General features: G+C 39.4%; 1 protein-coding gene across 4 annotated transcripts in view; it reads left to right on the forward strand.

Moving 5' to 3' along the window:
* The window catches only part of LOC137293932 (uncharacterized), a 50,377-nt gene that overhangs the window by 16,701 nt on the left and 7,873 nt on the right, over positions 1-25,803 (forward strand). Inside the window, exons 1-4 of one of the 4 annotated variants that reach the window (XM_067824796.1) lie at positions 21,432-21,666; positions 23,342-23,478; positions 24,298-24,343; positions 25,115-25,210. In XM_067824796.1, the coding sequence (XP_067680897.1) occupies positions 23,476-23,478; positions 24,298-24,343; positions 25,115-25,210 (145 nt within the window). In that variant the 5' untranslated portion in view covers positions 21,432-21,666; positions 23,342-23,475. Of the gene's footprint in view, positions 1-390; positions 479-20,787; positions 21,162-21,431; positions 21,667-23,341; positions 23,479-24,297; positions 24,344-25,114; positions 25,211-25,803 lie in introns of those variants that run through there. The other 3 variants (XM_067824797.1, XM_067824795.1, XM_067824793.1) reach the window with 3 other exon arrangements.

The raw sequence follows: 25,803 nt of genomic DNA on the forward strand, positions 1-25,803 counted from the left end.
GGCTTTGATTAGATTTCCGTCTGTTTTCCGATTTGACATTGTCGCGCAAACAAAACATGGCAGTCGCGCCTGACAGTATGTCGGTGTGTGCACAGATCGTGCTTGTCACATGTGTTCCCGCGAGATGTCTGCCAGTTCTCGTTTCTTCTTTATGGGAATACCACGACAAGATCAATGTGATAAAAAAAAGGAGGCCAATTCACATACTCCGCACACCGACTTGAGCACAACCGGCGTCGTCATACCAAACTCAGATAGCCAAGCTCGTTACAGGGCTAGATGTTGCAACAGCTACTATATATCTTTGCTCCCATGGTAACTCTTAGCTGAATGGGATAATAGTTGATTCTCAAACCGCAACCACGCTGCCGAGATAGGATCCTGTAGTTTCTATAGTGGATGCTAGTCGCAGTACTGTCTGTTGTATAAGAGATACCAAAATGAGCCTTCTGACGGAGAGGTGACATGTTGCAGATAGGTGAGTGTTAGCGTGTTCATATATACATATTTTCAGTTGGACAGCGATGTAGCGGTCAAATGGATACAATACTGACCTACAGTTTGTCAGTCTAGACAACTGAATTTCAAACTATTTTGGTGAGGGCTTGTAGAATACGAAAAAAGCGTATAGACTACTATAGACTGACCGCTAGTCTCTGAAAATGAACATATTTAACAGAAAATAACATTTTTTAATTAATAATTATAAGACAAAAAGGAGTTCAGGGACTTTCTTCACTTTTAGCTGTGGAAATCTAGACTTGCTACATCTTCTATACTTTCATGGGCTTTGTTGGATATAGTTGTCTGTATGACAAGCTAAGACTAACACAGTAGGGGCTGTAGCATACTATTCAGCTTTTAGAGTAGGATTCCACGTCTAATTAATTATAAGTTGACCCTGAAGTTAGAAATGAAACAGTTTTATATATTCTGTAACAGATGGCAACCTTTGTTAGACGTGAACCTCTGTCTGACACGCCTTCCGAAACTATATCTTAGCGTTTTGCATGGTTTTGTAACGCCGCGATCTGGTAGCCCCTTGTCGTTGTCATCGGGGAGAGGAGAGATGGGGTAGCCTAGTGGTTAAAGCAGGCTCGTCACGCCGATGACATGGGTTCGATTCCCCACATGTGTACAATGTGTGAAGGCCATTTCTGAAAAACCTTGGACCTAGAATGTGGATATTATCAGGTTGAACTTGACAACATGTCTTTTCCGATGATGGAGTTCAACCAGATCCTACAAAACTGGAAGTAATATAAAACTGGCCATGAATTACGAGCTCTTTCCATGTAAGAAAGTTTCTAGGCTTTGCAGGATACTACATACGGTTTGTAGAGAATGTCTTCAAGATTTCGTTAAGCGTTCGCTCGTCACACCGAAGATCCGGGTTCGATTCCAAACATGTGTACAATGTATGAAGTCCTTTACTCCCCGCCGTGATATTTATTGAATATTGCTAAAGGCCACACTCACTCACTCGATTCAGTTGGATCACAAGGGTCAACTAAGAGACCACTGCCACTGCGATGTAACAAAGACTTTTACTTTCATATAAACATAACTATTTGTTACTTCTGCAGAACGGCATCAAAATATACAATGAAGGCATAAAGCGAACTTTCACTTCGACATAATGCGAGAACACAATGCGATGACGTCACATTGTTTGGCATGTCTCAACAGTGGTGAGAGTAAACAAGCTTGTAGACATCTCACAGTACAGGCACGTTAACACGATCTCAGATGTGGACAGAAAACAGATTGGAATTTAGTACCTGGGAATCCGTGTACCCGAGGACGTTCAGTAATAACAGCCTCCGAAAATCATGTCAGATATAATTTGATCCTCATGTGACCAGAAGTTACTGGAAGCGGCGTATAGTCCCACTACCTGGTCCACAGAAACCGCCAATAGTCTGTGTCACAGTCGCTAGACCAATGAAGAATGTCTACATTTCCTCAGGTCCAGGCTGAATTTCGGGTCTCCCAGACGTTCCTTTTCAATTTAAACTGGTTTATTTGATACTGTCCATATTATTTATATTCAGAGACTAAGCGTTAGTTTAAGACCATCAAGACAGCCCCTGGGTTTGCGATCACAGATGCAGTGTGTGTCATTTTCCCCCAGTGACATTTTCACTCGTACTGCCATGCCAAATGAACGCGCGTGTTGCCACAGGGATTCCCAGGGTTTATCATGCACGTTCGTTCAGGGGTATTACATTAGCAGCCTGGTGTCCGGGACTTCTGTAATTATAAACATTTCATATAAACAACGACTTGAAGTTAATATTATTATAGCTTCTGCGGACACGGACGTCAGTTGGGCACCAACAGCTGATTCAAGCGAGCATTAGTGGCCAAGGGTTCACACCTCACGTAACGGCCTTATCCGATCTTTGGCAGCACCTGTTTGTTGGTGTTTCCAGGTCACTCTAGTGATGCCAGAGTGTCAGTAGCCTCGCTGGCGCCCGATTGACTTGAATGACATACTCACAATCAGCTCCATGTGTGCCCACAATCTGCCATTTCAGTCCCATTGAAAATCTTCTTTTCGCCGTGCATGTTGTCATGTATTGATAAAAAGGATGGCATATTCACATGTCTTATACCTACGTACGGCCGGCTAGACAGAGATACAATCCTAAACCTCGTTGACTGTCGTCGGTATGGTAGAGGCTAATCGCAGTAACCCAATACCGCCGTGTCTGTATAATTCAGATGTTGTAATGCTACTTCCCGGACAGCTCCAAGACCCAGTCCATGTTCTTTGTTTGTCTCTTCTGCCCGCTAGGTATTACCTGTAAAACCCACTGCCAGCTCGATTACCGTAATTCCCTCTATTCTTGGTAAAGCAAAACTGCCCGTGATACTGGACGGTCCCAGCGTCTTCTAATTGTACAAGACAAGTGTTGGAGAAACATCTGCGTCTGATGGAATCGTGTGGCAAGCGACTGGGATTATTGATTCCTTGTCAACGCCAACCTGGGCCCCGTTTCACAAAACTCTCGTAAGCCTAAGATCTCGTAAGTTTTCTCGTAGTATTGGCGCCTCCTATGTTACAGTATGAGAGGTACGAATGCCAGGAGAAAAGTTACGAGATCGTAGGTTTACGAGGCCGTGGAAAATAACTTGTGGGTTTGCTTGAATACCTATGTAAGTTTACCTCCTTGGAGCCCTACTTGCCCCTCTGCCACAAACCTGCCTGTACACGCGCCGTAAACTTTATATCATCATCAATGTTATGCATTGTTTGATAGGTATGTGGGTGTGTATATCCAAGCACGTCAGTATATTTTACTATTTACTTATATTACCTGTTGTATTCAGTATATGTCCGTGTATCCAGCATAACTGCAGTATGTAAGTATGTATGTAGGTATGGGTGGATGGGTTGGGTTGGGGACAATTGTACTCAGCATCACTCTACCATTGTGTATCTGTATGTGCGTATGTGTGTGCGTGCGTGTGCGTGCGTCCGTGCAGGTGTGTGCAGTCTAAGTATAGTCCCAGTATTACTCGTTACATTCATGCACTAAGCCTAACAAACCCGTGTCAGCTAACCTTTGAGTGACCTATGACCGTCAATAATACTAGTACGTGAAACGGTCGAACGGATTTAACCAACCAGGCGACTTACGAAATTTCCACAGTCACTGACCCCTCAACAAATGAAAGTCCACAATAAAACACATATATCTGACCTGCAGTATACACGGTCAGGGCTTTCTGTTGACCTTGTTACCATTAGCTAATATTTCCTGCAAACTGACATCCTTGAATATTGCCAAAAACGCTGTTTTCAACGACTGTTTATTCAGTGTTGTGACGTGCTCCATCGGCATCACCCGGAAGCCATCGCAATGAGAAAAGCATTCTTAATCGTTCCGGTACAAACCTTTTCGAGGTAAAGGTTCAAAAGATATGTGCGATTATCCACTTTCGCGATTTGGTAAGCTGTGTTCTGATTGGGCAGTCTCAAAGGTTACCTACTTGGGTTTGTTAGACTCAGCAAGGTGTGTAACGAATGCATGTAATACCGAATAATACCGACTAAGTTTACTTAGACTTGGGGTTGGTAGGGGAGGCTGTGGGTGGGTGCTTGTTGGTTGGTGGGGGTTGGATATGTGTGTACATGTATGTATGTATCAGTCTGTACTTACGTAAATAAAGTTTTAACTATTTTATTCACTTTCATATTTAGATATATCTTCAAGTAAACTAGTATAATGTAGGCTAATTGACCGGCTGCTGTTTTATTGCAGTATAATACAACTATAAATTCTGTGCCAGAACATGTGACACTTCAACAGAATATTTTTCTTCTTCTTATGTTCCCGTTTAGTCCGTCTTGATTTGTCTCCAATCATTCTTTGCCGAGCATTCGCACAAATGATCATATACCGAAATGTTCACTACAATGAGGTGTGAAAGGATGTGTGCCTTGAGTATATGTGATCTTTAAGAGACCCAGGACCCATCGTTGACTTACATATTTCCACTGTGTTTGACAAGACATCGGTACCCAAATATTTGACATTAACAGCTGATATTTGCTGTGTGCTGCAACCAGTGGTAAACCAGGTAAAGCGTCTATTGATTCAAAACCAGAGGCCCGTTTCACTACCCGATCGTAGCACTACGATTGTCGTAAGCCTGTGTTAAAGTGTGAGAGTTACGATCACCTTAGCGCTACTGCTGTCGTAAGTCTGTGTTAAAGTTTGAGAGTTACGATCACCTTAGCGCTACGATTGTCGTAAGTCTCTGTTAAAGTGTGAGAGTTACGATCACCTTAGCGCTACGATCGCGTTATGAAATTTAATGTTAATGTATGCCACATACGACTACCTTAGTTCTAAGCGAGCTTAGAAAATATAGGCACTGGGGTCGTGGGGCTTACAGCTCGCTCTCAACAAAGTAAGTGTGAACAGCCAACAACAAATAAATTGTAGCCTGTGCACCTGAGAGTGAAAGAGGAGGTTTCATTGGGTGAAACCGCTATACCGGTTTATCGGAATACGCTTTTCAAACGATACCTGTTGCAATATTTCTTGTGAGAACATCTGTCCTTGAACACCGAAAAAAGACAAGAAGTTCTGGATTGTCAGATACAGACAGGGTCGACACACCCAGTAAACAACGATGACATTAACACACGTCGTGTACACCCCTTACACATCGTCTATAGCCACGCCCCTCAGGATAATGATCCTGTGTACAAGCACCCTCTCCTTAACGTCCACTGTACTGACTGTGTCCCAACCGCTCACCTACAGGGCCAGGTTATGGCCAGTCCCCTCACGACTATGGCTGTCTTTGCCCGTGCGACGTCATTGTGTGAAATGCCTTGGTCTGTGGAACATATAATGTTAAGACTTTTGTTGGCCCTCCATAGAGACCCTGAAACAAATATTACCGATTGGAGCCCATGCAAGTCTAGAGTATGTGGCCAATCTAGATCACTACAATGTGTGGAAAAAAAGAAGGTCTCCTTTTGAGTATTCTACCCATATATGTTTCTGGAAAGTGAACAGACATAGAAAAGAAACTTTATATCGTTGATATCAGCGGGGAGCCTATATAGAGGGGGAGAAGAAACTCCTTGTAAAGCCGCTGAACGTATGTCTCGGGTCGTTACGTAACCAGTGTAGCCAATATGGTGGCAGCGTAGTACTTATGATTCAGCCCGGTTTATTTTCAACAGCTGATTAAGTTTGCTGAGTGTTGTAACAACTGAAATCCTACATGTAGAAGATAGGTTAACTATTTTGTCACTTCAGTTTATGTCAAATAATTGGTATTAGAGTGCGTATTAGGACAGTAGATTTGAAGTAAAGTTTCAAGTCGGTATATTATAGCTCACTGGCTTCTATTCTCGATTCACCGCGAAGATAGACCAAATTTTGCCGATAAAAACTTCTTTCACACATTCGTTTAATTTTTAGAAGGAAAACATACCTTTAGTTGAAAGGTATTTGCAAGTAATAGTGACAGTTTTGTGCCTTAAAAATTGATAGGGTGTAATTGAGGTATGTGAAAAATATGTCACTTCGCCGATGTGTTCTGATCCGCCATTGAAATACTATACGCCGTTGTTTGAGTATTCATAGTTACTTCCTCAAAAACAGACCCGTGAAGGTCCCAGGGTAGAATAGGCTTTCAGCAACCCATGTTTGCCACAGAGGGTGACTGTGCTTGTCGTAAAAGGCGACTAACGGGATTGGGTGGTCAGGCTCGCTGACTTGGTTGACAACTTGACACATGTCATCGGTTCCCAACTGCACAGATCGATGCTCATGTTTTTGATCACTGGACTGTCTGGTCCAGATTCGATTATTTACAGACCGCCGCCATATAGCTGGAATATTGCTAAGTGCGGCGTAAAACTAAACTCACTTACTCACTCCTTAAAAGCATCTTTCACATACACCTGTAATTCATATGAGGAGAATATACTATCAGGTGAAATGTGTTTGCAAGTAATAGTGATAGTTTCATAATCTAAAAAAGAATGTTAGGCTGTATTTGAGGTGTGTGAAAAATATGACGTCTTGCCGATCTGATCTGATTCGCCATTGACGCTTAAGGGTTATAGTTCTATAACTTCTTTCTTGATAACTAGAGTTACACGCCCCTATCAACACAGTCACGCAACACAGCAGCTGAGAAGATTTAGCCTAAGGTAATTATCAGTCTGCCGCGTGATATTTGACAATCAACTGTAAATGCTACTTTATAAGGAACTAGAGCATCTATACACCTGGAAATTAATCAAGCAACACCCCAATTTTTTCTATTGGAGCAACTTTGAAGTGTTCTGACAATCAAAATATGCCGGGTTGATATAGTTTGACACTTTTGTATTCAACAGACGATCTCTGACAAACAACTTAAAGGGAAAAAGTATCAAGACTTTGCTTTATTGCAACGAAATCCAAATTCTTAAAACTGTCTTAAATTCATGAAAAAATGGACACAATTTACTATTCATCCACAGACGTTGTTGTCAGGTGTATTAACACAAATGTCACATGGAAAGAAAGAACAGTCATCTGAGAGTCTGCACACCGACTTTCATCAATATCTAGTGTGTCCTCCCTGCGCACGCACCACCGATTCCAGACGCCTCCTCATTCCTTGGATGAGTCTCCGGATCTGATTCTGGGGGATCCTGTTCCACTCCTCATGCAGGGCAGCCGTCAATTCGTTGAGATTATGGACTGGTGGGTCTCTCTGCCTCACACGACGGCCAATAAAGTCCCACAAATGTTCAATGGGGTTGAGGTCAGGGCTCATGGCAGGCCATGGAATTCTGTCAATTGCATTTTGCCGCAAAAAATCATTTACAGCATGCGCCCTGTGAGGTCTAGCATTGTCGTCCATAAATATGGGTCTCGTTGCCAGAGGATGGTTCTCAAAATGAGGTACCACAGCCCTGTCAAGAACCTCCTGTTGGTAACGAACACCGTTAAGGTTGCCACGGATGGTAATGATATCCAACTTGCAGTTCATGGAAATGCACCCCCATACCATAACGGAACCTCCCCCAAAGGCCACAGTCTCCTGGATGTTCCGTGGAGCCATTGCTGTGTTCCTCTGCCTCCAGACCCGAGTACGACCGTCCACCATGTGCAGCAAGAACCGGCTCTCATCTGAGAAATGGACCTTCCTCCAAGAGGCAATGTTCCAGTGCAAACGGTCATTACACCAGGCCAGTCGGGCTGCCTTATGGGCTGGAGACAGTCTGGGTCGCTTGATTGGCCTCCTTGCCCGGTATCCTGCAGCTTTCAGACGATTCCGAACAGTCCTGTTCGAGATGGGTCTCCCTGGAAGCCACTCCTGTCTCAACCGAGAGCTCGAGTCGAAGGACCTGCGCCGTACAAGTCTCAGTAAAGCTCTGTCCTCCCGGACTGTGGTCTTCCTGGGTCTTCCTGGTCTAGGCAGGTCTTTAACTTCATTAGTGGCCCGGTATTTTTTCAAAAGTTTTGAAATTATGGAATGATGTCGTCCGATTTGAGTCCCGATTTGTCTTAGAGACATACCAGCATTCCTCATGCCGATTATTTGCCAACGAGTGGCCTCTGATAATTTCCTACGTGCCATGACATTGAAATGAATGAAAAACCGAATGCAATCGACAACCTGCGCTTGTAAACACCCCAGGGAAAAAGTGCATTTTTCGAAAGTTGAGGTTAAAGCAATGCACGTGCGCTGTGCAAGCTTCACGCGCGTCATATCAACCCATGAAAAGCTCATGCTGTATGTCAATACATCAAAATTGAATAATCAATCATCAAAATTACTTCGTTAAACTTTGTTAAGTTTTTATGTGTCTTTGAATTTGGTGTTGCTTAATTAATTTCCATATGTATATATGACTTAACTATGATAGACCTAGAGCTCAATAGAGCGACGATCGGGCTCTTTACACACCCGAGGGGTAGCCGACAGGTCGGCCATTGTGACACCTACACCCCGTATACCGCCAGCTCTGATGTACCCTGCAGACTGACTCTCTATGCAGTACTCTTCACAACACATCTCATCTTGTCTTCTTCCCTTGTGCGATATGTGGAGGTTTGTGCTGAGACCGGGCCTCTTGAGTTTGATGTGCTAGCTGGGGAAAATGTGATGAAACTAGATATTGAGGCCTTGAATGACAGGACAGTGGATATTGAGGAATACTTGTAGGAATTAGACACTACACTTGAGGATCATGAGTAACGTAGCATACGGAACAATGTAGTGCTGTATAATGTGCCTGAGAGCGATCAAAGAGAGACACGCTGACAGTAAGGACAAAGTCTTGTCAGTTCCCAATAAGGCCAAGGTAGTGAAGAATCTCCCACCTTCAGTCCCGAGGAATATAGAAAGGGCACATAGACTCTACTAAGAGGGGTGGCAAGACTAGGCCCATTATACCTCGCATGTGTCATTGGGAGGATAAGTGGTAGTCGATGAAAATGAGGAGTGTTTTGAAGGACCAGGGGTTGGGAATTGCTAACTACCTCACAACGTACCAACGCAAACATTTAAAGAATTTCAACGACGACGCAGTGTAAACCCCAACATACGTTACTATTTTAGGGGTAACAAACTGATGGAAGCTCAATAGGACGACCCCGAGAAGACAACAGACACACCTGCACCCACTCAGTCTCCCTCACACCATGCAGAGAACACCTCGCCAGAGCGTAGTAGTAGCCATGGTCGTCTCCGTCGTGGACTCAGATCAGGTTCGCGTCCCCCTCCCAGGTAACACCCTCACCAGGGGTGGGGGCCAAGGCCACGATTCTCGTCATCATTTTACGGCGCATCGGAAACGACCGGAGCAGGAAGTTGTGACGTCCGCATGTGTTAACAATACATCGGACTGTGTGAACTTTGTGTTATGGAACATTGGTGGGATAACACACAGATTATCTTATAAAGGTTTTATTGATTATATTAAAACATTTGATGTTATTGGAATTAGTGAAACTTGGAGTGAGAGCATTGATATCCGTAATATTTTCCCTGGTTTTGATGTGATTGTAAAAGCAGCAGATAAAATGTCTACATAGGAAGACCTTCCGGTGGGATACTAGTTTTGATACGTGACCAATTCTGTTTGATATCTGAAATGGACAATGGAAAACGCTGTTTTTATATTATTTGACCGTGCATTATTTGGTCTAGACAGAGGTAGCCTCTACTCGTGTGTATACATTCTACCAGAAGGCTCAACATGGTACGAAAAACTATATCCACATTGTAAAAATGGAATACTTATATTTCAAGAATCATTATTAGAAGGTGTATCTCATCTACCAGGTGTCTATATTCTGTGTGGTGGAGATTTTAATGCTCGAACTGGCACAAACACGGACTTTGAAGAGGATGATTTATTAGAATATACAGAAAATCAAAAAGAATCCTGCTGGGACTTTAAAACAGACTTTTTTAATCTAAAACATTTTTCCACCGACAGAATTCTAAACAATTTTGGTAAAACCTTACTAGATCTATGTTCTACATTGAATATCCATATTATGAACGGGCGATGTGGAAGCGAGCCAGAAACTGGGATTTTACGTATATAGGCAGGAATGGTACGAGGCTAATAGATTACATTATCTCATCATCAGTATTATTCGACTTTGTTGGTGCTTTTAGTATTCAAACTCGTATCGAGTCAGACCATTTGCCGATAACACTATCAGTAACGACTGATCATGTTAGATATTCTGACGGATGTTACACAAAAACAAATAGTGCTTATAATTTTTTTCTGGGAAAACGATAAAGCTGAACAATTTAGAGAAATCTGTTTTCCGATCATGTTCAAACATAGCTTGATAACTCAGTTGATAAAGCATTCATAAATATTGGTGACAGTATTAAACATATCACTAATGCTCTTTGTTTAGCTGCGGAGAAATGAAAAATGGAAAGAAAAAATTGGTACACCAAAGAAAATTTCAAACAAATGGTATAACAGTGCACATGAGAAACTTAAAACTAAACGTTGTAAGCTATTAAATAAGTTTAGAAAATCGAAAGATAGGAGGTCATTTGAAGAATTGTCAAATTAGAAAAGAATATAATTCAGTATGTAAACAAAAGCGACTTGATTACTTTAAAGAAAAACGGTTAGACATAGAAAATAGCATATTGGACTCTAAAAGGTTTTGACTAAAGTTGAAAACTTTGAAAAGCGTAACAAAAACAATATTAGTATGAATGAGTGGCATCGACACTTTAGTAATCTTTTCAACACGGATACGGATAATAATACGAATAGCCTTTTGGAGGACGCAAACCTACCAACATCTCCTGACTCGAACTTTGCGCTAACAGAGGATATGCTGGATTCTCCTATCAGTAGAGACGAGATTTTGGACAGCATTAAATGTTTAAAACCCAATAAATCACCAGGCATCGATGACATAATACCCGAGTTAATTAAGAATTCGTCGGATATTTTAGCACCGTATTTAGAATTATTGTTCAATATAATTTTCGATAATGGTATTTTTCCAACTAGCTTGACAATCGGTATTATTGTCCCACTCCATAAACACGGCAGTATCGATAACCCAAATAGCTATAGAGGCATTACTGTCACATACCAAAGTAACCACAACAGAAGAATAGTTTGTTTTGCAAAACTTTATTCCTCCCCTTAAGATATAAGTAACCCCAATACCTATACTAAACTAATTCTACAGGTGCAAATACAACTAACTAATCTAATTACCTAACCTAGCTACATATACAGTTCTGTCTACCACTTATATTGCTAAAGTTCTAATAATACTACTACTACTACTAACTACACTAAAATCCTAATACCCTCACTAATATAGATAATGATTACATATAATCCCAATCAGAAACTAAACAATTGAACTAAATAACAATAAAGGAATTTTCCACTCAGAGAGAACACTTTCTCTTTACAATGTAATCAGAATGTCAGTGCACTTTGGTTCCACTTGGTGACGTCATGGTATTTGTGTGGTATCCCTCACACCCAGGCGATGGTTTCCCTCACGGAGTTTAAGGGGCCTGTGTAATGGTTGATGGCTGTGCCATCCACATCTCACATTACTAGGAGATACATGCTCCTTGTACAACAGGGAAGACTCTTGTCTGTCTCCTTACAGGCGGAGATAATACCCCTCTCCTTACTTTAAGGATAACCGGCCAGTTCCGGGACACTACAATACAATATAAGTAACTACAGTTACTCAGTAAGACATGTGTCAATGTCTTATACTTTATGCATGTACTTTACTCCGATTTACATATTTGAAAGTGGAACAGTTTTTGTGGAACGATAACATTCAAATTTTGAATGGCTTTGTGGCTATATAGTGTTACAATATGCACATATATCTAGAAATACTACATCAGTAAAACAATTTCTTGCTACATCTACTCAATCAATAAATACAAAAGTAATAATGATAATAAAAACTTACGCCAGCCAGCGTGAGATGCAATCCCATACAAAAGTTGAACCCATACAGGTGAACACAGTGGTGATTCTGGCTGACTGTGCAGATTACTACCCTTCCTCACTATTTATATTGACCTCCCATACCCAAGCTACTCAACACCTCTCTATTGTTTACAAATTAACACCCCAGCTCTCTGGCCATACCTGGTCACGCTTCCCTGAACATAACCCTGTTCCCATAGTATTACCGAACATAATCTAACAACAACTCCCAACAATATATAACACACTCTAACAATACCATACTACATCTATTTACAGTACCATAAACTAATTATATAAACGAAATCATCTGTGATCTTGACATCACTCCCCTCTTCAAGTAATTGTACACAAGTACAATTATATATTACACTCAAGATCACATTTAAGTTTGTTTTAATGCATAAATATCATAAAACACAATTGTCTAAATGTACAATAGCACAGTAATACATAAGAAATAACTGCTGACAAATAATCTGGATATGCAGAGAGTACATTATTTACACACTACCATACACATAGTATGACTAGTGTGAACACCGGCTCAAGAGATCAGCCCCAACATTCTCACTTCCTTTGATTGCACGAATTAGAAATCTGTAGGGTTGCAAAGTCAGGGCCCACCTCATCACTCGTCCATTGGTCATTTTTGCCTTGGTCATCCATATTAAGGGCTGATGGTCAGTCTCCAAAATAAATTCTCTCCCATACAGATATCTTTCTAACTTCTGTATTGCCCACACAATAGCCAAACACTCTTTTTCTATTGTAGAATACGCTCTCTCACGATCTACTAACTTCCGACTCACAAACAATATTGGAAATCGCTCACCTTCCTGTTCTTGTAGCAGTACAGCTCCGATTCCAACGTCAGAAGCGTCTGTTCTTACCAAGAATGGTTTCTTCAAGTCGGGTAGTTTCAAGATAGGAAAACTTGACATATGGGTTCTTAACGTAGTGAAAGCTAATTCCTGGCTTTCTGTCCATATTACCTTGTTTGGCTTTCCTTTCTTTGTGAGATCAGTTAACGGAACTGCTATGGCTGCATAGTTTGGGATAAATTTCCGGTAGTACCCGGTCAGTCCCAACAACGCTCTCACTTGTTTCTTGGTTTGAGGTCGCTCCACATTTAGGATCTTTTCTACATTCTTACCTTCTGGTCGAATTAGACCACTACCCACCTTGTGCCCTAAAAAGTCCAGATGTTCATATCCCACTTTTACCTTTGAAGGTCGAGCTGTAAGATGGAATTGTCTTAACCTCGTAAATATTGCTCTCAGACTTACCATGTGGTGTGACCAGTTCTCAGTTCCTTCTATGATGTCGTCTATGAAGTTGTCTGTATTTGGTATGTTGTGCAATACTTGTCTCATCAGTCGGGAAAATACTGCAGGTGCATTAACTACTCCAAATGGCATCACCTTCCATTGGTATAATCCATCCGGAGTTATAAATGCTGTCAGTTCTTTGCTACTCTCTTCCATTGGAATCTGCCAATATGCTTTGCTTACATCAATTTTGGTAAGATATTTACAGTTCCGTAACCGTGCAAAGATGGAATCAGCTAATGGAATTGGTTCGGCATCAAATACGGTCACCTGATTCAGTTTGCGAAAATCGGTACAAAATCTGTAAGTCGAGTCAGGCTTCTTCACAAGTACAATGGGGGATGCATATGGTGACTGAGAAGGTTCTATCACCCCCATGTCTAACATTAGCTGTATCTCCTTGGCTACAACATCTCTCATATGATGAGGAAGTGGATAGGGCTTGGATCGTATAGGCTCATTACATGTCAGCTTGATCTTATATTCCATACAATTTACCTTCCCTGGTAAATCACTCAGTACATCTTTGAATTCACTTATAAGCTCCTTCACCTCATTTTGTTGCTCCTCTGTCAAATCTTCAGAAATGTCTACATCCTGATACGTTTCCTTAGAAACTAAAGAAGGTGAAGCTATGTCTAACATACTCACCTCTTCAGCCTTGACATCCACCAGACCAGCACTGACATGCACAAGTTGAGCTATGCTGACGTCACATACAGCTGTGTCCTTGACCTCCTCTCTCTCAATGTACCTTTTCAGTAGATTGGCATGATAGGTTTTAATCTTGTTACCAACCTGTATTCTGTAATTGCCAATGCCAAAGGTATCCAGTATTTCATATGGCCCTTTCCACTGCAGCAACAGTTTGTTTGAATCAGTGGGCAACAGAATTAATACTTTATCACCAACCTTCATTTTTCTTGGCTTGGACTTCACATCAAAGAACTTTTTGTATTTACATGCTTTCTTTTGAAGTTCTTGCTGTGCTACGTGAATAGTCTCCTCAAGACGGTTTTGAAGATCTAGCACATACTCATATGTGGTTCTTACCTCTGGATTTGGTATATCTCTTGTCCAGATTTCCCTCAGAATCTGTACTGGTCCTCTCACAGTGCGTCCATATAAGAGTTCAAATGGGGCAAAACCCAAACTCTCTTGAGGTACCTCTCGGTAAGCAAATAACAAAGCAGGTACATACCTGTCCCAGTCATTTGGTCGTTCTGCACACATCCGTTTCAGCATCGTCTTCAAGGTTCCATTGAACTTCTCCACTAGGCCATTGCACATTGGATGATAAGGGGAAGTAGTAAGCTGATGTATGGACAATAGTCTACTTACCTCCTTCATCACGCCTGACGTGAACTGGGCTCCCATGTCTGTTAATATCTCCTTGGGGATACCAACCCTACTGAATATCTCGAACAGAGCTTCGGCAACATATTCCGTCTCTACTCTGGGTAAAGCTACTGCTTCTGGGTATCGTGTTGCATAATCAACCACCGTCAGTATATACCTATTACCCTTGTCTGTGACAGGATACAATGGACCAATCAAATCAACAGCTACCCTCTCAAATGGCACTTCAATTAATGGCATTTGTCCCAGTGGTATTTTCCTTACCTTTCCCTTCGGCATGGTACGTTGACAAATATCACAAGACTGAACATGTCTTCTGACATCACCAATTACTCCTGGCCAATAAAACTGTGAGATTACCCTATCTAGAGTCTTCTTGATTCCAAGATGTCCACCCATCAGTGCTTCATGACATACCTTCATTACCTGTGTGCGCAATCCAACCGGTACTACTGCCTGTACAACTTGTTTACCATTGTCCATTTTATTGGAAGTATGCTTCCTATACAGCATATCATTCTCCACAAAGTAAGAGGAAGTACTATGTCGGGTCTCCCTAATCTTACCTTCTTCCACTAATTTTCTTATTTTGTTCAGACTTGAATCCTGATGTTGTAGGGATACGAACTCACCTCGACTCAGTGTCAACCCAACAGGTTCCAATGTCTTCAAGGGTTCCATGCCTACTTGGCGTACTCTTCTCTGGCTCCTTGTCTCTACAGCACCTACTGTTTTAATGTCCTGCTTATCCCACATCAAGTCTGGATCTCCTGGCTCTCTAACTCCGGGAATATTGCCTAATATTAAGTCACAGATTGGTGTGTCCATACATGCTGCTCTCACCATACCCGTGTAAAAGGGCGTATTTACAGTAATCCATGCTACCGGAAGTGTCAAGATCCTGCTATCTGCTAATTTACAAGATTGTGTTTCTGAAGTCAAACATGCATCTTTTACCATTGACCTCCTCACTATTACACCGTTACATCCCGTGTCTCTAAGCACATCTACTGGAGTGTCGTTTACCTTTCCCTGATAAAATGGCATGCGGTGATCTTTGGTAAGCACACTCCCTGAGGCTACATCTGCTTTAGTAACCTCCTCTGAAGTTGCTGCATCACCATCTAGAACTTCATGTATGCAGGGCTCTACTTTTGTGTTATCTGGATGTATTAGAGACATGTTTGTGTTGTCTTCACTCACCTGGATACTTGCCACTTTAAACTTGGGTTTCTTGCACTGTGCTGCCAAATGCCCAGTTTGATTGCAGTTGTAACATGTCCTTTCCTTAATAGGAACAAATTGTTTGGAACAAGTACCATGTTTACCTGATGCGCTACCCTCGACTATTTTCCCTTTGGAAACCTGCTTGTCAGTTTGACCTGGAATAACTGGTCTATTGTATCTTCCATGACTCGTACCTCTAGCTTCTATAAATTGCTCTGCTAGTCTAGCCATTTCCATCGCGTCTTTTGGCTTTCTCTCTCTCAAGAATATACCCAGATCCCTTCCAGTCACATTCAAAATCTGTTCACGCAGCAGCAAATCTCTCACACCTTCGAACGTCTTTTGTGTACCACTTAGTTCAATCCATCTGTTGAAATAGTTCTCAATTCTAACTACAAATTGTGTGAAAATCTCACCTGTTTCAGTTTTAGCAGTCCTAAATTTCTGATGGAATCCATCCTCAGTCATTTCATAGCGTTTAAGTAATGCAGTTTTAACTGCATTGTAATTTTCAGCCTCAAAGGCATTTAACCGGGAGTATACTTCTAAAGCCTTACCTTTCAGCAGAGTACACAGGTAAGCTGCCCAATGGGACGGGTCCCAGCCTTGCGCTGTAGCTACACGTTCAAACCTTTGCAGATATGCATCAATATTGTCATTGTGGTCGTCAAATGGAGGCATTTTAGGCATCTTGGGAATGGCTGCCGATCTATTCTCTCCTACCTGCCCTTCTTGATTTCCTGCCGCACTCTTTTCTAACTTGGCTAGTTCTATTCTTTCATTTGACTGTATTTTACACTTTTCTTTCTCCAATTCTAATCGTTCTCTCTCTCGTTCCCATTCTAACCTTTCTTTCTCCTTTCTTTCCTCCAGTTCTAACTTTTTAATCTCCCGCTCCCTAGCTCTTTCCTCCCGTTCGAGCCTGTCCTTTTCTTTCTCATTCTCCAACTCCATTTGCTCTTTCACAAACACTCTCAAATCATCTTTCTCATACCCTAAACTCTGACCCAGTTTGATAAGTTTGTCAATGTCCATAATTGTCTGTATGAGGGCAAAGCAGGGTACACAAAAAGTCAAACTGTCTGGAATAAATAGGGATCCTACCAAGAATAAAACCGGAGGTGATTTCCCATATATCCCAATGTTCAAAATGTTCACGACGAACCAATGGCCTTAACTGACCAATAACCACAATACACCCTCCACCCTTGAATTCCAAATCATACACTCAAGGACGCAGAAGTGGTGCCGTATGTTCTAACCCTTCTTTATGGACACAAAGATTCTGCAGCGATATACAATCAACAACGCTACATCAAATGCGCTACAGAACACAACTAGGGTTCCCTTTGATAGTGACAAATAATCTAATTATCCCACCGCTGCCACCAAAATGTCACATACCAAAGTAACCACAACAGAAGAATAGTTTGTTTTGCAAAACTTTATTCCTCCCCTTAAGATATAAGTAACCCCAATACCTATACTAAACTAATTCTACAGGTGCAAATACAACTAACTAATCTAATTACCTAACCTAGCTACATATACAGTTCTGTCTACCACTTATATTGCTAAAGTTCTAATAATACTACTACTACTACTAACTACACTAAAATCCTAATACCCTCACTAATATAGATAATGATTACATATAATCCCAATCAGAAACTAAACAATTGAACTAAATAACAATAAAGGAATTTTCCACTCAGAGAGAACACTTTCTCTTTACAATGTAATCAGAATGTCAGTGCACTTTGGTTCCACTTGGTGACGTCATGGTATTTGTGTGGTATCCCTCACACCCAGGCGATGGTTTCCCTCACGGAGTTTAAGGGGCCTGTGTAATGGTTGATGGCTGTGCCATCCACATCTCACATTACTAGGAGATACATGCTCCTTGTACAACAGGGAAGACTCTTGTCTGTCTCCTTACAGGCGGAGATAATACCCCTCTCCTTACTTTAAGGATAACCGGCCAGTTCCGGGACACTACAATACAATATAAGTAACTACAGTTACTCAGTAAGACATGTGTCAATGTCTTATACTTTATGCATGTACTTTACTCCGATTTACATATTTGAAAGTGGAACAGTTTTTGTGGAACGATAACATTCAAATTTTGAATGGCTTTGTGGCTATATAGTGTTACAATATGCACATATATCTAGAAATACTACATCAGTAAAACAATTTCTTGCTACATCTACTCAATCAATAAATACAAAAGTAATAATGATAATAAAAACTTACGCCAGCCAGCGTGAGATGCAATCCCATACAAAAGTTGAACCCATACAGGTGAACACAGTGGTGATTCTGGCTGACTGTGCAGATTACTACCCTTCCTCACTATTTATATTGACCTCCCATACCCAAGCTACTCAACACCTCTCTATTGTTTACAAATTAACACCCCAGCTCTCTGGCCATACCTGGTCACGCTTCCCTGAACATAACCCTGTTCCCATAGTATTACCGAACATAATCTAACAACAACTCCCAACAATATATAACACACTCTAACAATACCATACTACATCTATTTACAGTACCATAAACTAATTATATAAACGAAATCATCTGTGATCTTGACAATTACTCTTTTGAGTATTTTTAGCAAGGTTTTCACTTCTATCATTAATAGAAGATTAGTGAATTGGGGAGAGGCAATGAATAAAATAAATGAATCCTAGGCAGGATTTAGACATGGATATACGACTACAAATATGTTTATATTACAAAGTGTTGTACAGAGATACCTCAACACCAAAGGGGGTAAACTCGATACACTGTTCGTTGATTTTGATAAAGCATTTGATTAAGTCGACAGACAAAAGCTATGGTCTATTCTTACTACCCATGGTCAAAGTCTTAAAATGAAAAAAATTATTCATAATATGTATCAAAATGTTAAAGCTTGTGTTAAGAATAACCATGAATTCTCAGATTCCTTTGAACTACAACTCGGGGTACGACAAGGCTCTATACTAAGCCCATTTTTATTCTCATTTTTCATAAATGAACTAGCAAACCAAATTGAAAGCAATTGTGAGCATGAAATACAGTTACACCCAGACCCAGTACATATTTTTCTTCTGCTTTTTGCAGACGATATCGTGCTGTTCTCAAGTACTGTTGCAGGTTTACAGAGACTTATACAAGAACTTGAGACTTATTGTGACAAATACAAATTAACTGTAAACAGAAGTAAAGTTCAAGAAGTAGTTTTTAAAAAGGGTTGGCGTTTATCAAAAACCGAGAAATGGTTATATAAAGGTAAAGAAATAGAATGCACCAGTTCATACAAATATTTGGGAATGTTCTTTAGCAACTGTTTATCTTGGACAGCACATGCTACTTACGCTTGTTTGCAAGCACAAAAAGTCATGATAGGTATCTTCAAACAACTAAATGTACTTGGAGACATAAATTTCAGTTCTTATTTTTAAATATTTGATAAAAACATTAAGCCGATTTTATTATATGGAGCCGAAATATGGGATTTGAATTATTACAATGATATAGAAAGAGTCCAATTGAAAGCATGTAAACGATTTCTTGGTGTTAAGTCCAATACAATGAATACAGTAGTGTATGGAGAATGTGGTAAATACCCGACGTATTTGTATACGAATATAAGAGTTATAAAATACTGGTTACAACTACTGGAGATGCCTTCTTATAGGTTACCAAAGAAATGTTACAATATGTTGATGCTATTCGATAAAAACGGCATACAGATTGGGTTTCTTCTGTTAGACATTCTCGAAAGGGTTTGGGTACGTATGGAACAATCAGTATGTTGATTCTGAGGATAAGTTTATTTTAGAACTAACACAAAGATTAAAATATATATATTTGCAAGAATGGTTTGCAAAAATATCACTTTCCGGTAAATGTTTGAATTAAAAGGCGTTTAAATGTACTTTTGATGCCGAAACATATCTTTCATGTCTCAATAAAAAAATATAGGATAACGTTAAGTCGACTGAGATGTTCGTCACATGATTTATTTATCGAAAAAGGAAGATTTAAAAATGTCAAAAGAGAAAACAGAACTTGCAAACTATGTGATCTTAACAAAACAGAAGATGAGTTTCATTTCCTTTTAATTTGCCCTGCTTATAATTCCATTAGGAAGTTGTATATTAAGAAATATTATCCTGTCCATCCAAACATAGATAAATTCGCAGCTTTGTTAAATAACACAAACCGTACTATGCTTCAAAACTTGTCCATGTTTGTTTACTATGCCATGTTGTTTAGAATAAAATATATCTTAGAACACAATGTAGCCTACAGTTGATTACTGTCTCTTTTTCAAGTATATGTTATGTGTGTGTAAATATCGATGTAATAATTGTCGGGTTTTTTTTGGTACTACAGGCCTGTGGCCTTTCAGTACCGGAAATAAAAAATAACTTCTTTCGTTCTTGTTGATTTTATTATTTGACAAAACTGGAAAGGTGTTTTAGAACGTTTTGTGAGAGTTTTACACTTTATTTTTGAGGGCAGTGTGACAGTGTCAGTTAACATTTTGTTAATGTTCATTCCATTTCACACATGCAATAAGATATCTGAATTAATTATTAATGTGAACAAAAATGTCTCAAAGTAGATTTTTTGAAGGGACAGTTGATGTTAACACGTGTTCTCGCGATACTTTTGTGTTCTTTGACATGTTTTGGGAGGGAAGGCCGCGTGTATCATTTATTATTATTTCATTCATTCACACATGTACTTCTTTCTTTTATTCTTTTTCTTCTCATTCATTCACATAATTCTTGCTCTTAATTCTTACTATAAGTCATACATTGTAAAATTCCGACTGAAACAATAAACTGGCTGAATTTCTGTTAAACACAACTGAAGTTGCGCTGGGAACGAGCCAAGTCACTATGTGCGTTGGAGCATGACGAGGCACACGTTCTTTAGTACAAATGGTAAAGAAAGCAAGCTGCGGCCTTCATGTGGGATGTTGATGATATGACCTATTCAATATAGCGCTCGGTACTGTTTGGATAACATAACAACGCCCTGTTTTACGAGGGGATCGTAGATGCTTGAACCCGTCACGTGATCACGGGTGGCTTCCAACGAGGCCGCACCCGGATGAATGGATACACAGGCGATGACCGAAGTAACCTCAGGCAGTGCAGCTACATGCGCATATTACATGGATATAATGCATTAGCTGGATCAAATCAGCTACAAAAGTTTGTATTTTAAAGTAGTTAAACAAGGTAGGTTGTGTTACGACATTGTCAACTTGTCAGATGTCTGATGAACGTAACAGCAAATAAATGCCATGTCCCAAATATCAATATGTTTATTTTGGGGAGTGCGCAAATTGCGCAATTGCCGATCGCACTTTTTCGGATGTAAATTCGAGTCACATGGGTCGAAATACATTGACAATTTATAAATTAAGCTCAGCTATGTCATGAAGGTCACCAGTCTTTCCAAATGACTTGTATGAAGAACCACCAGTATTTTTGTTTACTGTCAAGCGCATGCGCGGTAAAAATTTTCTCGACGAAATTTGTTGTGATTGTTTACGAACAGTCAGACTGTTATACCTGAAGTCTGTGGATGAAACATTACTGATGTCTCCAGTGCAGTGATAAAATGCGATAATAACGCTAGATATATTATTATATACCTATATCGCAACGACAGTTTTAGTACTTTAACAATATGGCTCACGCTTCCATGTCAGCCATTCAATAAGAGTTAGCGAAACCGAATGTAAGACCATACACCACGCCATTACATAACAGCAGAAATATATTTTTGCATAAGTTTTCTAGCAAGGTTAAGACTAACCCAGTCTAAGGTTAGACTCAAGATTACAAAACATAATACAATTTAAGCCAAGGAGTCCTGGACAAATAAGCTGTGGTCCAATATATAAACTGTGCACCAATTTTCGAATTCCATTATTCAGACATCATAACTGTCATGTATATGCAATTGTGAGGTTCTATATGTCCAGTTGTTTTTGACTGCAACACTGCCCCCATTGCATATTTTACGAATGACCTTTAGACATGGTAACACATTTCTGTTAAAAGTTCTTCAACTAAGTTCAAGCCACCAATGTTTTAGTATGTAATAAATCTTGGCAGGTATTTCTTAAATATGCTTGTTAATATTAATTCAAGTAACCAAATGATTCTGAGAGCACTTATCTGTAGTTCACACAGTTCGCACAAACTTGAAAAAAAACCATGAAGCAAGGGCCATCAAAAATGGTTTAGGGAAAAAGTGGGTCCACTTTGATGAGCTAGCTGGCTGGTTGAAGGATGGGTGAATTTTGTTCCTATAGATATCTCATATCCACAAATTATTTGTTATAAAAAACTGTCCAGTGCCTTACCACACAACTAACCCAAAGGATCTATGGGTTATTGTCACAAAGAAAAGATTGGAAGAGATCAATAGATTACGGGCAACCTGGAGAACAAGACAATTGACTCTAGTAGGCAAAATTACTGTTGTTTAGACATTGGCTCTCTCAAAATTAGTTCATATTTTTAACAGTGTACCTAACCCTACAGAGGACTTTATCGCCGCTCTTGAACGAATATTTTTTAAATTCATCTGGAATGACAAAAACGACAAGATCAAACAGAGCACCTTTAAAAAGGATTATAAAAAGGGGGGTCTACGCATGATTGATATCAAGATCTTTGTTAACGCCATGAAATTATCTACTCTCAAACTATACTTGAAAAAAAACAAATCCTTGTAACCCATGCAATTTCCCTTTTGAGGATATACTAAAATATGGGGCAAACTTTCAGAATATAACAGCAGTTGATAATCTTTTTTGGAAAGATGTTTTAAGTGCATTTATATTGTACAAAAAAAATATTGATGCTGAGAATATTACTGAAATCTTATCCAAGTCCCTATGGTTGAATAACAATTTAAAAAACTCAAACCACATTAGTAGACACTGAACTAAAAGAGGAATCTTGACAATCAAGGACCTATGTGATGAACATGGATTTATATCCTTAGAACATATGAAGCGTAAATTGAATTTGTTTGAATATGTTATGTATCTTTTACCTGAATCTTGGAAAAAGACTATAAAGGAACATGGATATATAAACACAAATGACCTCGCCATAAATTCTCTCTAAAAGGATTCCATAGCATCAAGAAAAGGTTCAAGGGTCTTCTATGATAAATTGCTGGCCGAAAATGTTAAACCCCACAGGTGCCAAAAATGGGAAACAATATTTAATTGTATTGATTTTGATTGGTGTTTGAATTTTGATACTTCCAAAAAGAATTTAAAAGATGTGAAATTGTTAGATTTCCGTTATAAATTTCTGCATGGAATTGTACATACCTAACAAGAACTGTTTAGGATGAATCTGGTTGACAATACATTATGTTCTTTTTGTAATAGATCTGATGAGACCCTATGCCATGTATACTGGGATTGTGAAGAAACCAAAACTTTCTGGAATAAACTTGAACAGTGGATTATTACACATATCCAAGCATATCATTTGACAAAAAAATTGAATCGGTTTGCCTTTTATGGTAAGAACTCATTACTGATTCACGTATTGTTATCTGCTAAGAGGTATGTTTAGACATGCTCTTTGAAAAAAAAACAATTCCAAAAGTTGATAATTACTTGAAGATATGGAAAGACTTATTTACCATCGTAGCCAAATGATTTCCTCTCGTCCATGAATTCAAACCCTGAATGACCACAAATACATACCACTGATGTTGATGTTGATATTGGTATTGGTATTGGTATTGGTATTGGTATTGATCTTGATATGTGATGTACACTTAATCCACTGTATGCTTTTTTATATCTCTGTACCCACTACACTGGGATATGTGATGTACTCACTTACTCTGTCCTCCCCACTTGTTGTATGTACACTTACTCTACTATATGCTTTTTCATATCTTTGTACTCATTATATTAGGAACAATAAAAAAGATGGAAAAAAAATTGTGAATGAGTACGTAAGTTAGCAGTGGGTCATTGGGCTTGGGCCACCAGGTTAAATCTGTTTCAACTGTCCCAACATTTTGCGTATCTGGGTTTGTACTTCAGCAAAGCCTTAGTGGTGGCTAGTTTGTCATTGATAATTTGAACCTCATTTTAACGCTGGTTGGATATTGTAAAATGGGATTTGTGTTGTAAGATCTGGTCTCTACTCTGTTTGAAGGTTGGTTTTGAAAATAGTTGAATTCTACTGTGGATTTGCCAAGTTATGTCTGAAAAATACCATGTTGCCATATCCAGTAGAATGTCGGTTGTGTACTCTATAGTCTGTACTTAATGACATCCTGCAGTGCAGAAACCATCTGTAGTAACTTCTGTTTTTATTTCAACAGGTGCAGAATACCACAATGGGGATGTCAAAATACCTGCGAAAAACAGGTGAGAAGTATACATATATTCATTGTCATGGTTGCAAGAATGTTGTCAGGTTTTCACCTTTTTGGCGAGTTCTTCACACAAGACAAATGCTAAGGAATGTAGCTGCTGTAAAATCATATATTTTAATAAAGACTTAAACATTCAGCAACAGTGTAGAAAACAGTTGTTGAAACATAGCTGAGGCATGGTCCACAAGATAGCTATAATACCCGTATCCAATACATGTCCATTAATTAAGCTTTTCTTGTTTCTTGTAATTTGTATGGATGGATAACAATATATGAATGAACAGCTTTATTACAGTGAGAGCAATGTTTCATGTTGTTTCTCCTCATTTCCAAGAAAGTGATATTATCCTCCCTTACTACTCCGACTTCTAAATGCCTCACAGACGTTCATCAGTTGGCATTCATGTTGGATTGTGCAACATGAATTTTAATTTTGTAACTGAACTTTTTATGTTGTTTTTAGATCAAAGTTATGGTTCTGTTTAGTTGTTAAATTAGCAAATTTAATTTTTATCTGGACATTCTCATCACCACACTGATTAACAACCCACTGTGTACTAGTATTTGGAAACAATGTCCAACTGACTGCTGTAGGCTGTTACAGCTGACAGCAGGTTGACTGAATGGCACATCATGCTTTGTCATAGTTATTAGCAGTCTTAATAGTCTTGTCATTTTATTCATTAACATAATATTGGGTTTTTGGTAAAGGCAGGTAAAATTTACTTTATCATTATTCATCATGATTTGTTTCATATTTCAGGTGTTCGACTATTAATAAAACCTTTTCTTCTCCTCATGGCAGTGTTTGCCTTTTACATCTATCTACGATCTCAAATCTCATCACAGATGTCCAGTGGTGAGTATACCTCTCTGCTTCATATGTAGCAGAAAATCAAAACTGATGAATGGAATGAAAGCTACATGCATGTCCTAGTTCATAGACTAGTCTATTTGTTCACAGAGGGGACACAGGCTGCATGTTTTGCATGGTATGCCAATGCTATCTAGAAACTACATATCCTGTTCAGATACCCACAGGTAAAACAATCCCATAGATTTTATTAATGTCTGAAAATGTTGTGAGTCTGTACCAGAATGCTTAAACACTCTTCTCCTTTCTCACATGATTTCTTTCACAAATCAACCTGATCACATGATTTCTTCTCCAGTCTAGATAAAAACATAAACATGTGCAAAAGCAAAATTAATAAAATCGTAACTTCATGGTCACTGTGGATTTGTTTAGTGTCACTGCATCACAATCAGAAAAGCAGAAAAGAACAACATTATTCATTGGCTGAAAGCATTCTGTAGAACAAACACAGGTTGATCTGTGGAAGATACAGTTTGATTGATCATGAACTCTATAGACATCATCTAGTTACCACAATTGTGAACTATTTTCGAAATATGTCCCATAGTCAAAGACATGGTCAAATATATACCCTT

Source organism: Haliotis asinina, chromosome 8 (assembly GCF_037392515.1).
Source record: "Haliotis asinina isolate JCU_RB_2024 chromosome 8, JCU_Hal_asi_v2, whole genome shotgun sequence".
Taxonomy (NCBI): domain Eukaryota; kingdom Metazoa; phylum Mollusca; class Gastropoda; order Lepetellida; family Haliotidae; genus Haliotis; species Haliotis asinina.